This window comes from Pteropus medius, unplaced genomic scaffold, assembly GCF_902729225.1.
Source record: "Pteropus medius unplaced genomic scaffold, Ma_sr-lr_union100, whole genome shotgun sequence".
Taxonomy (NCBI): Eukaryota; Metazoa; Chordata; class Mammalia; order Chiroptera; family Pteropodidae; genus Pteropus; species Pteropus medius.
Genome location: NW_024345872.1, coordinates 869,184 through 884,615, shown reverse-complemented (window position 1 = coordinate 884,615; position 15,432 = coordinate 869,184). Strand labels below are relative to the sequence as shown.

The following is a 15,432-nucleotide window of genomic DNA, read 5'->3' as shown; positions in this document are numbered from 1 at the left end:
TACTTGTGGGCAGGCGCAGGGAATCATAGCCCAGACCAGAGAATCAATTAGTATGAGTTAAAGTCTTTCTAGGAACTAAGGCTGCTTCTTTTTAAGGCAAAATTAAGGAACTTCCTTTATACCCTGTTAGGGATTATTAAGTAGTTAACACCCACGAGGTGAGTTACTCAAATTGAAGCTAGATCAATTTATATAGCAAATTATAGAATTGATTTAGTTTACCAAATCGCTGAGCCAAAGAAAGTGAGATGTCAGTTTTATGGGTGGTTGTGGTTTAGGCCAAAATATTCAAGAGAACAACCCAGCCTTCATGTTCCATTGTTTTTTGTTTTTGTTTTTGTTTTTCGTTAAATGGTCCCTTCCTTGTTACCGGCTTGATTTGTTGGCACCCTCCTTGATAGTGGCTCGGAGGGAAGAGTCTAGAATCAGTCAGACATCAGTTCAGATCCTAGTGCCATCACTTAAAAGTTGTGTGACCTGGGGCAAGTCAATTAATTTCTTAAGCCTTAGATTCCTCATCAGCAAAATGTTTATAATCATAATGTCTACATGAGAATGTTGTTAGTAATAGCCAATAAGATAATGTATGGAAAACCATTCACTATTGTGTCTAGAATATTAGTTAAGGCTTGATAAATGTTAGCTATATTATCATTATTACTTTAGCCTTTATCATTTCCAGCTATATCCTGAGAAAATTTCATTCTGCCTTTCTTTTTAAAACAGTTGTTTTGAAGTATAATTTACCTTTAAGGTAGACTCATTTTCATTATAATTTTGACTGATGGTAAAGAAAGGATTGTCTAACTCTCCAAGCCTCCTGCTAATGAAACATTCAACTCCTCTTATTTCTTTTCTTCTATATCCCACAGCAAGCATTTTCCCAGTTCTGTGTGTATCTATTACAAATTTTTACATCAATGATTAGTTTAATCTGGGGTCTTGTTCACTGTTGTTTGATGCGTGTGCGGGGGCGGGGGGTGCACCCACCATACACTTTAAGGAATCCCAGTGTAAAGACTTCCTGAGACTATTCATTAGAGTCAACTCCATCAAGTGCAAATTGACTTTTGCTACATGGCAATCTTGTTTTAGATCTACAGAGAAAAGACATACATGTCTCATTCAAAAGAAAAGAAAAGAAAGGCAAGAAAATACACATGTACATGGTTGATAGAAAGAAGATGGAATTAGATCGGAGATCAGATTTCAACTTTTTGACGTTCACTAGCTTGGTGACTTTAGGTAAGTCTCTCACCCTCAGAGGCTTGTTGCCTTCAGATGAAACATGAAGATAAGAATCTGCCTAACTTGATTAATGAGGTTGTTATAAGGCTTTACTGCCATAATGTATGTGAAATGTCTTCGTAAATTGTTGGCTAGATGACTGTAATTCACAAATATGAGTTACAATGATATTCAAGTGCCAGATCGAGTGCTTCAAACATCAGACACTTGAGAGATCCAAATTATGGACTGGAGCTATTAGGGAATGCTTTGCGGAGGGAAAGGGACTTTTGCATGAGTCTGATAAATCACATAAGACTTCAATAGGTGGAAAAGAGCAGGAGGGAAGGGGTAATCTTGGTAGGGGAATTGAAAATAAGCAATGACTCCAGAAGCTAGAACAAGCATACAAACACATACCAAGTGATAAAAGTTATCAAAGTAGTTATAATAGATGGTTCCTCTTCTGAAAGGACTCCTTCCTTCCAGGCAAGTTAATACCTTATTCATTTAGGTCTGTTAGCTACATCAAAGCAGGGGCATTGTCCTCCTACTCTGATCTCTCTCTAGTGCCTATCACAGTGCCTGACACATATTAGGTTAGCAAAATATGCTCAACAAATGAAAGAATGGATGATGGTCATGCCAGTTGCTATTCTTGTCTGGCTGTGTTAATATAGGCATACCTTGGAGATATTGCAATTTCAGTTCCAGACACCTCAATAAAGCAAGTATTACAATAAGGCAAGTTATAATCTTTTTGTTGGTAGAGGATTTTGCCTTTAATTTGTGAAGAATGCAACATCTATGAAGTGCAATAAAGCAAAGCACCAATAAAACGAGGTGTGTCTGTATCGTTTAAAATCATCAGCCACTGAATTAGGGACTATCTTTTAACTTCCTCTATGTGATACAGTCCTACCTGCTGTCAGGATTTATGAAATTCTTTGCAATGATGTCAACATTTATGTGTTTTTTCTCTACCCTGTTCCAGAAGACTCCTTACCCCCAGTGAACAATAAGGTGACCAGCAAGTCATGTGAGTACAATGGGACGACTTACCAACATGGTGAGCTGTTCATGGCTGAAGGGCTCTTTCAGAACCGGCAACCTAATCAATGCACCCAGTGCAGCTGTTCGGTAAGACCCTGCATCTTAATGTTCCAACTAGTCTCTACCCAAATATGAGAGCTTCCTCTGTACTCACACCTTTAGTTTGAGCCCACACTGTAAGGTATTTGAATGGAAGATGAATTGCATTTAAATCATAAGCCTCCTTATCAATCCAGACTTCCTGATTTAATCAATCCTGAATAGCTTTGTTGAGGAGGTCAGACCCAGTCGTATCCCAGTCTTAAAGCTTTAGGACTGCTTAAATGGACGAAGATGAGCTGGTGGTCTTGATCTACACTCCTTTTCACAGCAGTTACATCACCAAAGCCTTCATCTGAAGGACTCAGTTATTTGAAGCTTTGGGGATGCTATGGGTAGAAAAGCCACTGGCACCATCTAGGGCTGGCCACTCAGTACAATTCACAAGAAAATGGGGTGTCTCTTGATCCCAGCTCTGAAGTATTCTACTAACCAGTTCATCCCTGGTACCCTACAATGATAACTTTCTTGACAAAAGTGATTTATTCCATGACATTATTTGTCAAAAGAACTGTGTATACTTTAGGAATAAAGTATACCAGTTATATCATCATCTAGTTGTGCAGTCTGGAGAATGTAATAAATAGAACAAGAAAATGGAATAACAATGAGTGTTATACTGAAGTATAAGGGAATAAAGTTAGTTGTAGAAACAACTGTTCTTCCTTTAAGGGGCATTGTATGCCAGACTGCCAAGGGAAGTTATAGAATCCCTTTCCTCAGGAATTTTAGTAAAATTATAGTATCTCAGTTGTTTGAGATAATTTGGTTGTGGGCTTGTCTTCTTGACCTTTCAAGAACCCTTCTAGCCCCAGAATCCCAGAATTATATGCTTCTAAGAACTAAGAACAAAGTTTAAGGAATAATGTTTGGAACACAGAACTTAAGTGAATGGAGATTATGCAAAGAAAAAATTACAGAACAAAACAAGTATAGTTGATCTTCTTTGCCTCATGCTAGACTGAGCTGTCAGTTCAGATCATTAGTATAATTTTGTGTTACACTAGAAAGCTTGTCTCCTGGGTTTGGAAGGGAGACTATTGAGTGTTACAAAAGGTGGCTGTCATGCAAATACACATTCTCTGAAATCCTCAACATCCAGCTGGGGTGTGATGGAGACCAAGGGATGCCATAAACAGAGAAGAGAGGAACGAGATTATATTTGGTGGTTTGGAGAGCCACAGAAGCCTTCACACTGACGACTTTGTACCTTCTTTGTACCAGGATGCCCAACGAGGATTGCCAACTCTTCTGTAACTTAGTCTCTGGCATGGTGAAACTGTAAATAGAAAAAAAAATACTGCCTAATACAATTTAAGAAGTACCTAGAATTGACTGTGAGAGAGCAGTGGGGAAAGACCTTGTTTGGAGCTCTTACTCATCTCAAATACAAAGCTAAGCATTTACAGTTATCCCAGATCCTTCTGACATTAATTCTGTTTCTTTTTGGCAGGAGGGAAATGTGTACTGTGGTCTCAAGACTTGCCCCAAGTTAGCCTGTGCATTCCCTGTCTCTGTTCCGGATTCCTGCTGCCAGGTATGCAAAGGTAGGTATCTCATATCTCAAGATTCACGGTGCTGCCATCCTGATTAGCAGTACTTAGAAGAGAATACCTGCTTAATGTCCCCGGGAAATGGAATTTTCCATGGTAACTTTAGTTTTTGGTGGTGGTTTCACACACAAAAGGGAAAAAAAGTAAAAGCACTGATTTTAAGGGTCACCCCCTGAAAGAAACTACAGGAGTGTGGCAGAAGTGAGGTGGGAGTCATCTAATGTGAAAATGAGTGTCTTTAACTCTCCTTCCTTAATCCCTCCTAGCTTGGCCCCCATATTATTGTATTGTAAAACACAAATCATTTTCACACACAGCCTTAAAAGGCAGAATGGGCCTTGCAAAGCATTGATGTTACAATTTTGAAGACTGTGCAAGGCAAACATGCATATTTTTTAAATTCCCACAGTAGGATGGTGACAAATTCAGTAAAAGCAAAATGTAAGGCTTCATTTTCTCAAATTATATCTAAAATGGAATTGTCATCTTCTCAAGCCATTTTTTCCTTCTGGGTTCCATTTCTTTGATACTGGCACCATTTTTTTTTCTCTCAGTTCCTAAGATCAAACATAATCACCATTAATTTATTTTTTATTGCCTCTTCTCAAATTACCAAATCAGCAATCTTCTATATCTCTCTGTATTCCTGCTTTCCTTATAGCGCTATCCTAATTTTGTCTTCTTCCATCCAATCAGCATATTTTTTGAGCATCTACTACATGTTCAGCACTGTTCTAGAAGCTAGATACATATTGGTAAACTTAGGAGACATACAGAGCACCTACCAGACTATATAGCATCATTATGTGAATTACGAAAAAAGATTCCTTTATTTAAGATACTTTGCTGCCATTTGCCAGAAAATCCTGTGAATATACTCCCCCTTTGCTGCAGCACCTTTCTGCAGTACATAAGCATATCTGGCATATTTAGAAGCAAAGACATGTCCTTTGCTCTTATAGAGCTCATGTTCTACCAGAGAAGACAAATAATAAACAAAAAAGTAAACAATTTTATAAATATGAACAATGTAAGTACAGTCGACCCTCTGCATCCATGGGTTATGCATCCACTGGTTCAACCAACTACAGACTGAAAAAATATATATTTTTAAATCCCAGAAAGTTGGAAAAGTAAAATTTGAATTTGTCATATGCTGAGCACTATGCTGAATCCACGCTAATGAAGTGATGTGTAGGTATACCCTGCCATAGCCTATATGTAAATATGGATTATATGCAAATACTATGTCATTTTATATGAGGGGCTTGAGCATCCTCATAACTTGGTGTCCGTGGAGTGATTCTGGAACCAATCTCTGGAACCAACTGAGACAACTGAGCTATAAAGTAAATAAATTAAAGGACTGAGATAAAAAAATAAGAGGTGAAGACATTTAGGTTGAGTGGTTGGGAAGGCCTCTCTGAGATGACATTTAAGCTCAGACTAGAAAGGTGAAAGGGAGTCATCCATGCAAGATCCTGGGGGAAGGACACTCCAGGCAGAAATAAAAGAAAGTTTAAAGGCCTCAGGTAGAGAAGAGTTTAGAGCATTCAAGGAATCTAAGGATCACTGTGGTTGGAATATAGTGATTGTGGTCAAAATTGGTATGAGATGAGGCTGGAGAGGTGAACAGGAGTCAGACTGTGAAAGATCTTCAAGATCGCGGGAAGGAGTTTGGATTTCAGTTTTTAAGTGCTTTAGGAAGCCATTGGAATACTGTGCTAAGGGTCATGACATGATCCAGTTGATGTCTTTAAAGATCTCACTGACTGTGGTGTTCAGACTAGATTGGAAGGAGGCAGTAAAGTAAGTGGAGAGTCCAGGAAGAAAGTGAGTGGAGCCATTTCTCTAGTGTGGGAGGGTGGGTATCTGGTCTGGGGACACAGTGCAGGGTAGTGGTTCAGAATAGAGCCTCTGGAGCCAGACTGCCTTGGTTCTCATCTCAGCCCTGTTACTATCTAGCTGGGTGATCATGAGCAATGTACTCAAGCTTTCTAACAATCTTTAAAGTGAGGATAATGTTAATGTCTACCTCCAAATGGTTGTGAGGTTTAAATGAGATAATGTAAGAAAAGAACCTAGCACAGTATCTTGAATATAATTAGGATTCAAAAACAACAACCAAAAAAATGGACAAATTTGAAATATGTTAGTTTTCAACCATAGGTGCATATTGGAATTACCTTGGTAAATTTACATCTGCACCAATGTAGGGGAGGGTGACAGAGGTGATTCCAATGTGTAGCCAAGGTTAAGAACCACTGAGAGGGAATAAAAAATATATAGGATTTTGTGATATGGAATAAATATACATTACTGTCAGGTTAATCTTCCAAGAAGATAACCTTAACCATGATACACCTCTGCTTAAAAGTCTTTATGCTGACACATATCATATTTATGTGTGATAGTCATACTTCTGAGCAATTTACAGATATGAACTCACCCTGTGTGGTGAGTATGATTATTATCCCCATTTTATAGATAATGAAGCAGAAAAAAGTTAAGAACCTTATCCAAGATCATGTAGCTAGTGAATCAAGGAGCTGAGATTTGAACTCTGGCAGTCTGACTCCAGACTCTAGGATTTTAACCACTCCACTCTGCCACTAAAAGGGATCACTTCCTGTTTCAAGTAAAATACATCTCAATTCTCTGACTCTGATAGTGAAGGCCTTCTGTACTCTAGCTCAACTTACCTTTATAAGCCCATATTCTTCCATTCATGCACCTCAGGTTTCACTCGCATCGTTCCTGTGCTCTCTTACCTTTGTACCTTTGCTTTCTCCTCCAGCCCTCAATATTTCTCAGATGTTAGTGTGCTTCAGAATCATTTGAAAAATTTGTTGAAATTCAGATCCTCAGACCATAACTGCAGAGATTATGATTAAGTGTCTTCGGAGTGGGCTCCCTCGTTGTGCATTGTAATAGCCCCATTGTTCATTCTGATGTAGGTGGTTCATAGGCCATGGTTTTGAGGAACCATTTTTAACACCATGTAGATGACTGGGGGTGGCCTGAAACGATGGTTTACATCTTAATTTAGTGCACTTAAATTGAGCCTATTAGAAGTTTGAAACCTGAGTAAGCCAGTAGAAAAGTAACCAATGGCAGTCTCTGATTGGCCAGAGCATCTTGTTCCAACCATATGACAACCAAGTTTGGGGTGAATGAGTGGAGATTATTTCATGACTAGAAACTAAGAGGGAAAGGAGACAAAATGGCAGCCTAGGTAATAACTGCCCATGTACAGTAAGGGTTGGGGGAGGGAGTGTTGTTTTTCTGGAAAAGCCCTTCCCTCCATCTCTGACTGAAAATCCTGTCCATTCCTCAAGATCTGGTTTCCAAATGCAGCCTCATCAGATTCTAACACAAGTACTCCTCAGGTCACATTTTAATAAATACTAGCTGGAAAGCTTTTCTCTCTTTTCTGCCTTCCCACCTACATCCCTAATTTCTCTATACCTAAATTTTGCTTATCTTTAAAAAGCCAGACTAAATACTACCTCTTCTCTGAACCTTTTTTAAAAACTAAATTTTATTAAAGTATAGTTGTTGTACAATATTATATTGGTTTCAGGTGTACAACATAGTGACTTGACATTTATATACCTTAGGAAGCACCTAGTAACCATCTGTCACCATGCAAAGTTTTTATAATATTATCGACTGTATTCCCTGTGCTGTACACTACATCCCCGTGGTTTATTTATTTTATAACTGGAAGATACTTACTAATCTTGTAAATTAGGAGTAAACCTCCCTTCTCTCTAGGAACCCCCAATACCTCACCTGTGCTTCTCTAGTAGCATTTATTACCTTGTCACATTTTGTTTTTTATTATTTGTGCCCATGTCTTATCATCCCCACCAATATATAAGCTCATTAATTGAGAAACTATTTTTAGTTCATCCCCATTCTGCTAGGCTCTTTGAATGAATGCACCCTTGCTGGGAAGTATTACCAGAAAGTTAGTCATGGTTTGAATTAGATGCTACTAAAATAGCATCTAATAGGATAGTATTGCTGTGTTTTCCTCTGAATTATTGATTGACTGTGGTAGATGGTATTGACTATACACTGGTTCATGGTCAACAGGAAATTACTGTGATCATTACCATGTCATTCCTGATCCTCATTTTGTTTTTTTCCCCACCTCACTTAAAGACACTATAGTTATTTATTTTTAAAGCAATGACCTTATTCTGAGTATCAGTATATACTCATCCCTTTTAATATGCTCTTTGTACCAGCCCTCACAAGTCAGTATGGATTTCCTTATGGCCTAATTTGATTTATATTTCAATACCAGGATCTTTTCATACCTATTTCTCAAATGTGTATGTACTGTACCTCAGTATAGCTATTACATTTCATTCAGGAAAGATTGGCATTTTTTTCTCACCTCTTTTTCCATCTTTGCCTCAATTTGACTTGAGTCTGCTCCAAAAGGCACAGAGTCCATACTGAGCAGAGATGTGTATATGTGGTTGCTGATTTAACCAGCTATTTGCTATAATCCAGTTGTTAGGCTGAGATTATTTTTGCTTGGTCAAAAGGGCATGTGAAATCTAAACTGAAGAACTATTAATAAAAGAATGGAAACCACACACACACACAAAAAAAAACACATATTATTTCCTTCAAGAGGCAATATAGTGCAAAAGGCATAAGCTCTGAAGCAAAGAACATAGATTTGACAGAGTAGAGTTATCACCTACTAGGGATATTACCTTGGGCAAGTTACTTCACTACTCAGAACCTCAGTTCTCTTAGCTATGAAAATGGAGATTATAAAATCTATGACCAATGGAAAGATGGTAAAAATTAACTGAGATGATAGAGAGTGCTAGTAGAAGATCTAGTACAGAGTTATTGCTTAATAAGTAATAATTATTATAGTTCATGGAATAACTACTGTATTTAATATCCTGGGGTTAAGTAGAATTATATCTTCTCCACTATCTCTGATAGTCTTGCTTTTGTATTTACTCAATTTCCATATACAGAACTTTATTTCTAGTCCTTCTGGTAGTAACAGATCCCGGGACTAACCATCTTCTCCAGTTCTCTTGTCACAATTTAAATTTGTTTTCTTTTATTATGTCCTCAGAAGCAAGAGATAAAAACTAGTTATTACTGATCACGTATTGTCCCTTCACATAGTTGACATTTCGTTAAGTCCTTTCTTTGCCATCTCTTCTCCAGCCTAAATAAACCATTCTCTTTCATCTTTCCCTATGAAAACTAAATCCTACACTTTCATAAAATGGATGCTTTTTTCTCTGCTTTTAATTTCTTTATGTCTTTCAGTCATATATAATGTGATTGGATCTCTTTGATGTTCTAAATTTTGAAGCACCAAGTTATTTTTCTGTTGAAATGTTGTTTTTACAAAGGTATATCTTGTATAAGCATATTACTTATACAGCAGTGAATCCAGATGCAGTTCTCCCCTATGCTGGTCACCCTAATTGAAGGCAAAATACTGCAGAAGAAATAACCTTTTGAGTACTGAACTTGCAAACCTTAATATAAAGGGCCCCATTGAAACAGGCTCTCTACACTGTCATCAAACACTAATGTGTGCCTTTCTTCCTGGGTCAGACAGCAATATTAGGTGCAGATTGAATCTCAACCCCAATTTCAGTTGTTTAGACATATCTCTGAGGCCAGGACAGTCAGGAGAGTTTTGGCAAGGTGTGTGTCATTGCTGGCACTTCAACAAACCTCATCTGGACTAGAAGCATAGCACAAACAGCCACTGAAACCTTAAGGGAAACTTTATCAGAAGCAAAAATCTCTTCAGAGATTGTATGGCTGCTACATTCTGGGCAGGCAGGCCTCAAACCCAAACCCACACCCAGTTTCCCTCTACCCATTTATCATTTTTACTTCCTGTCTCCTGCCTATCTTGCCAAAGCAAAGGGGAAGGCTGTGTACTTAGACTGTAGACAAAGGAGAGGTATTTGGAGTAAACTATCAGCTGTATTGAGAGCCAAGATTGCATTTGGTAGACAATGTACATATGTAGCACTTACTATGTGGCAAGCAATGGTTGAAGCACTTAGATGTGCAATAGCTCACTTGATCCTTACAACAAAGTAGGAACAATTATTATTCACATTTTAAAGGTGAGGAGACTGAGGCAGAGAAGTTAAGTGATTTGCCCAACGATACATGGTAGTAAGTGGCAGAGCTAGAATTTAAAACTTGTCAGCCTGGCTCTAGAGTCTCAAGTTCTTACACTGCCGGATGGGAGTCATTCATAGGCCTATGACAGGGTCCTCTCCTAGTGCAGAGAAGTAAAGGGAGAGAGAGGACATGCATGGAAAATTGGCATAGTCAGATAATTTTAAAAGACTACACTGTTCATCTTTCTCTATCAAGGCTTCAACCTATTCACTCTCAACCATAGGGAAATACCTTTGTTCACCTTTCTCTCTTTCTAGACTTAAAAGGCTTGAGTGTAAATATCCACCTTCTTTAATTCAACAAACATTTGTCAGGAAACCACTAAGTACCTGGCACTATGCTGGTGCTGGAGATACAATTGTGAACAAAATAGATATGGAACTGCCCTTGTGTAATTTAGTGGGGAAGACAGACGTTTATCAAATAATAACACATGTAAATGTAAAATCGAAACTTTACATTTCAGTGGGGAGATTGGATTAAACTCAGTGGACTGAGAGACATTCCTACATTTCTCCCCATGAAACAACAATAAGCTGAACATCTAAAACTCAACAAAAAACACCCAAACTGCATACCAGCATGTCTGAGCATGGGATCTGAGCATAAGACCTACCACAGGTCAGAACCCCAGATGTCGGGCTGTGGGCTGGGAGAAATAAAGAAGCTGCCTCTCACAGCCTCTGGAGCTGCCTGCACTGTAGGCAGGGGAGGGCGGGGGAGGGGTGAGGGTGAGTTTCATGAACAGCCCTGCCTAGGAAAGTTTGAGCTCCACGTGGCTGTGACAGTGCCCAATCCCATCAGGGCAGAAGGCAGAGAATTGGGACTACAGAGAAAGCAAGGATGGCAGAGAAACAACAGTTGATTTTTACCAACCGGAGTTGCAAAACTGAGGCTGACCACAGACCCATCCCCAACCCAGAGAGCCCCTCCCCACATACCTCCGAGACCAACACTGCAGAGCCCAGGGGAATCTGAGCAAACGCTACCGACACTATCGCTAATACTGACAGGAACTGAGACTGAGGGTAGCGAGGATGATCAAACATCTATAAGGGAAAAAAAGACATTATTAAGACTTTATATAAAGCAGAGATCCAAGAGACTTAGACGCCACCTACTGGAAACCAAAAGAAGAGCGCATTCTTCGCAATAGGCTAGGGACCATTATATAATAAAACTTCTTTTTGGAAAAAAAAAGAAAAAAAGCAGAACACACTTACATTAATGCCAGGTAGAGATATAGTCCATTAACACCATGAACAACCAAGGTGACAAGGCATCTCATAAAGAAAGAGAAAAATCTCCAGAAAATAAGCTTACAGACATTGAAATATGCAACTTAAATGACAGAGAATTCAAGATGGTACTGAAAAAATCTCAATGTGATTCGAAATGAATCATATCAACAATTTCAGGAATTCTCAAAACAACAAGATGAGCACAATGACTTCTTTAGCAAAGAGATCGAAACCCTCAAAAAGAACCAAATAGAACTTCTGGAGAGGAAGGACACACTGCAAGAGTTGAAAAATGAAATAGTAAGCTTGGGAAATAGAGTCGACAAAAAGGAGTAAAGGATTGGTGAATATCGAAGACAGAGTCTAGAAATAAATCAGAAGGAAGAAGAGAGAAACCAAAGAATGAAAAATAATGAAAGAGAAATACAAGAAATAGCAGATAGATAGCATCAGAAAAGGAAACATAAGAATAATGGGCATTCTCGAATGGGAGGAAAAGGAGCAGGGATTAGAAAGCATTTTCAGATAAATAGTTGATGAGAATTTCCCAAATATAAGGAATGAGCTAGAGCTTGGAATTCAATAGAATACCCAATTATCTCAACCCAAGAAGTCAATAGAATACCCAATTATCTCAACCCAAAAGGACTTCACCAAGACACATTGTATTAAAATCATCAAAAATCAATGAAAAAGAATTCTCAGGTAAGCCAGGGAAGAGAAGACGGTAGCCTATAGAGCAAAGCCCATGAGATTATCGTCGGACTTCTCAAAACAAACCTTACAAGCCAGAAAGGAGTGAAATCAAATGTTCAAACTATTTAATGAAAGGAACTGCCAGCCAAGAAAAATGTATCCAGCTAAGCTCTCCTTTAGATATGAAGGAAAATTAAAACCTTTCCAGACATAAAAAAAATTGAGGGAATTCTCCACTACGAGACCTGCACTACAGGAAATACTGAAAGGCATCAGCTCACCTAAAACAGAAAGACAAAAAGAAAATACATAATTAGGAGTAAGGTGACTAGCAGGCTGATAGGAGAGGAGTGCAACCCTTACTAGGAACAAGGCATTATAAGCTTAAAATAAGAAAGATTTGCTATAGCAAGAGAGTAATAAACGTTCATCATATATAGGGACGAATTGAGGCAACAATGACTGAAAAGGGGAGAATTCAGAGATCCAAATTCACAAAAGGGAATGGAGATATGGCATGTGCAGAAGAAAAAGGACAACTGTATATAACTATTCACTACATATTCATAAAGGTGACAACAAGCCAAAGATTCAGAACAGAAGTATATAATATAAAACAAGAAGAACCAGAGGTAAAACCCACAGAAGCCAAACAAAATAAGGAAAACAGAAACACAATGACAAGGAAGCAATGGAAACACTGAGATACTAGGAACCAAAAGATAGAATGGCTATAATAAGACCTCCTATTTCAATAATCACCCTAAATGTAAATGGATTGAACTCACCAATAAAAAGGCGCATAGTTGCCGATTGGATCAAAAAACAAAACCCAAACATATGCTGCTTCCAGGAAACACATATCAGTTCCAAAGACAAATATACACTCAAAGTAAAAGGATGAAAAATGATATTTCAAGCAAATGGCATTCAGAGAAAAGCGCGAGTAGCAGTACTAATATCAGACAAAATAGACTTCAAAATAAAAAATGTAAAGAAAGATACCGAGGGACACTTCATAATGATAAAGGGAATTATACAACAAGAAGACATAACACTTATTAATATCTATGCTCCCAATCAGGGAGCCCTGAAATATGTAAAGCACTTACTAACAGAACTAAAAAGAGAAACAGACCAAAACACTATCTTAGTAGAGGACCTAAATACCAAACTGTCATAAATGGACAGATCGTTCAAACAGGATCAATAGGGAAATAACATCCTTAAATGACACATTAGAACAAGTGGACATTATTGACATATACAGAGCCTTCCATGCCAAAAGAGTTGCTTACACATTCTTCTCTAATGCACATAGAACATTCTCAAGAATCAACCACATACTAGGAAACAGAGATAGCCTCAACATATATAAGAGGGTTGAAATCATGCCAACCATATTCTCTGATCATAATGCTTTCAAACTAGAGATCAACTGCAAAAAGAAATTAGGAAGAACCACAAATACATAGAGATTAAACAACATGTTACTGAAGAATAACTGGGTCAGGCAAGAAATAAAAAAAGAGATCAAGAGATACATAGAAACAAATGATAATGCTAGTACAATATATCAAAACTCTTGGGACACAGCAAAAGCGGTCATAAGAAGAAAGTTCATATCATTACAGGCCTATCTCCAGAAACAAGAACGAGCCCAAATAAACAACCTAACGCTTCATCTTAAAAAACTAGGAAAGAGAGAACAAATGAGGCCTAAAGAGAGCCGAAGGAGAAAAATCATCAAAATTAGAGGAGAAATAAATGAAATTGAAAACAAAAAACAAACGGACCAAAAAGCAAAGAAAAAATAAATACAACGAGGAGCTGGTTCTTTGAGAAGGTTAATAAAATTGACAAACCCGTAGCTAGATTCACTAAAGAAAAAAGAGAAAGGACACAAAATCAGGGATGAAATGGGAAATTAAGACTGACACCACAGAAATACAAAGGATCATGCAAGAATACTATGAAAAAGTATATAACATCAAATTTAATAACCTAGAAGTAATGGACCAGTACTTTAAAAATATAATCTTCCTAGACTGAATCAAAAAGATCAACAGTATGGAAACTGAAACAAACATCGAAAACCTACCAAAAAGTAAAAGTCCAGGACCAGATGGCTTCACCAGTGAATTCTACCAAACATTCAAAGAAGATTTAATACCTATTCTCCTCAAAATCTTCCAAAAATATTGAAAAGGAGGCAATACTTCTCAACTCATTTTATGAGGCCAATATTACCTTGATACCAATACCTGGTAAAGATAACACAAAAAAAGAAAACTATAGTCCAATATCTCGCATGAACACTGATGTAAAAATATTAAATCAGATACTAGCAAACCGAATACAGCAACATATTAAAAAGATTATACACTTGATCAAATGGGCTTCATCCAAGGGGCACAAGGATGGTTCAACTTATGCAAATCAATTAATATGATACACCACATAAAAAATTAAAAAATAAGAATCATATGATCATACCAATAGATGCAGAAAAAGCCTTCAATAAAGTAGAGCTTCCATTTATGATAAAAACACTTAACAAAATTCTTATAGAAGGAAAGTATCTTAACATAATAAAGGCCATATATGACAAATCCTCAGCAAACATTATACTTAATGGTAAAAAACTACAAACATTCCGTCTAAGATCAGGAACAAGGCAAGGCTGTCCACTATTGCCACTGTTATTCAATATAGCAGTGGAGGTTCTAGCAAGTGCAATCAGGCAAGAGAAAGATATAAAAGGCATCCAAATAGGAAACGAAGAACTTAAACTGTCACTATTTGTGAATGACATGATTCTCTATATTGAAAACCCTAAAGACTCCACAAGAACATTACTAGAAACAACAAGCAAATACAGTAATGTCTCTGGATACAAAATCAACATTCAAAAATCCATAGCTTTCCTATACTTTAATAATACAGAGTCAGAAAAAGAAGTGGAAAAAAATAATTCCGTTTTTAATTGCAACAAAAAGAATAAAATACCTAGGAATAAATTTAACGAAACATGTGAAGGACCTATATAATGAAAACTATAAGACCCTATTAGAAGAAATCAAAGAAGATACAAAGAAATGGAAAAATATTCCATGTTCATGGATTGGAAGAATCAAGATAGTTAAAAAGACCATATTACCTGAAGCATTGTACAGATTTAATGCAATCCCCATCAAAATCCCATTGGCATTTTTTAAAGAAATAGAACAAAAAATTATCAGATTTGTATGGAAGCACAAAAGTCCCTGAATTGCCAAAGTCATCCTGAGAATAAAGAATGAGGCAGGAGGCATCACTCTGCCCGACTTCAAATTATACTACAAAGTGACAGTAATCAAAACAGC

At 37.5% G+C, this 15,432-nt stretch overlaps 1 protein-coding gene across 1 annotated transcript in view; it reads left to right on the top strand.

Annotated features, from left to right (window-relative positions):
* CHRDL1 (chordin like 1) overlaps window positions 1–15,432 on the top strand; it is a 140,142-nt gene that overhangs the window by 83,447 nt on the left and 41,263 nt on the right. Inside the window, exons 5-6 of the mRNA XM_039874772.1 lie at window positions 2,222–2,367; window positions 3,833–3,926. Coding sequence (XP_039730706.1) covers window positions 2,222–2,367; window positions 3,833–3,926 — 240 coding nt within the window. The remainder of the gene's footprint in view (window positions 1–2,221; window positions 2,368–3,832; window positions 3,927–15,432) is intronic.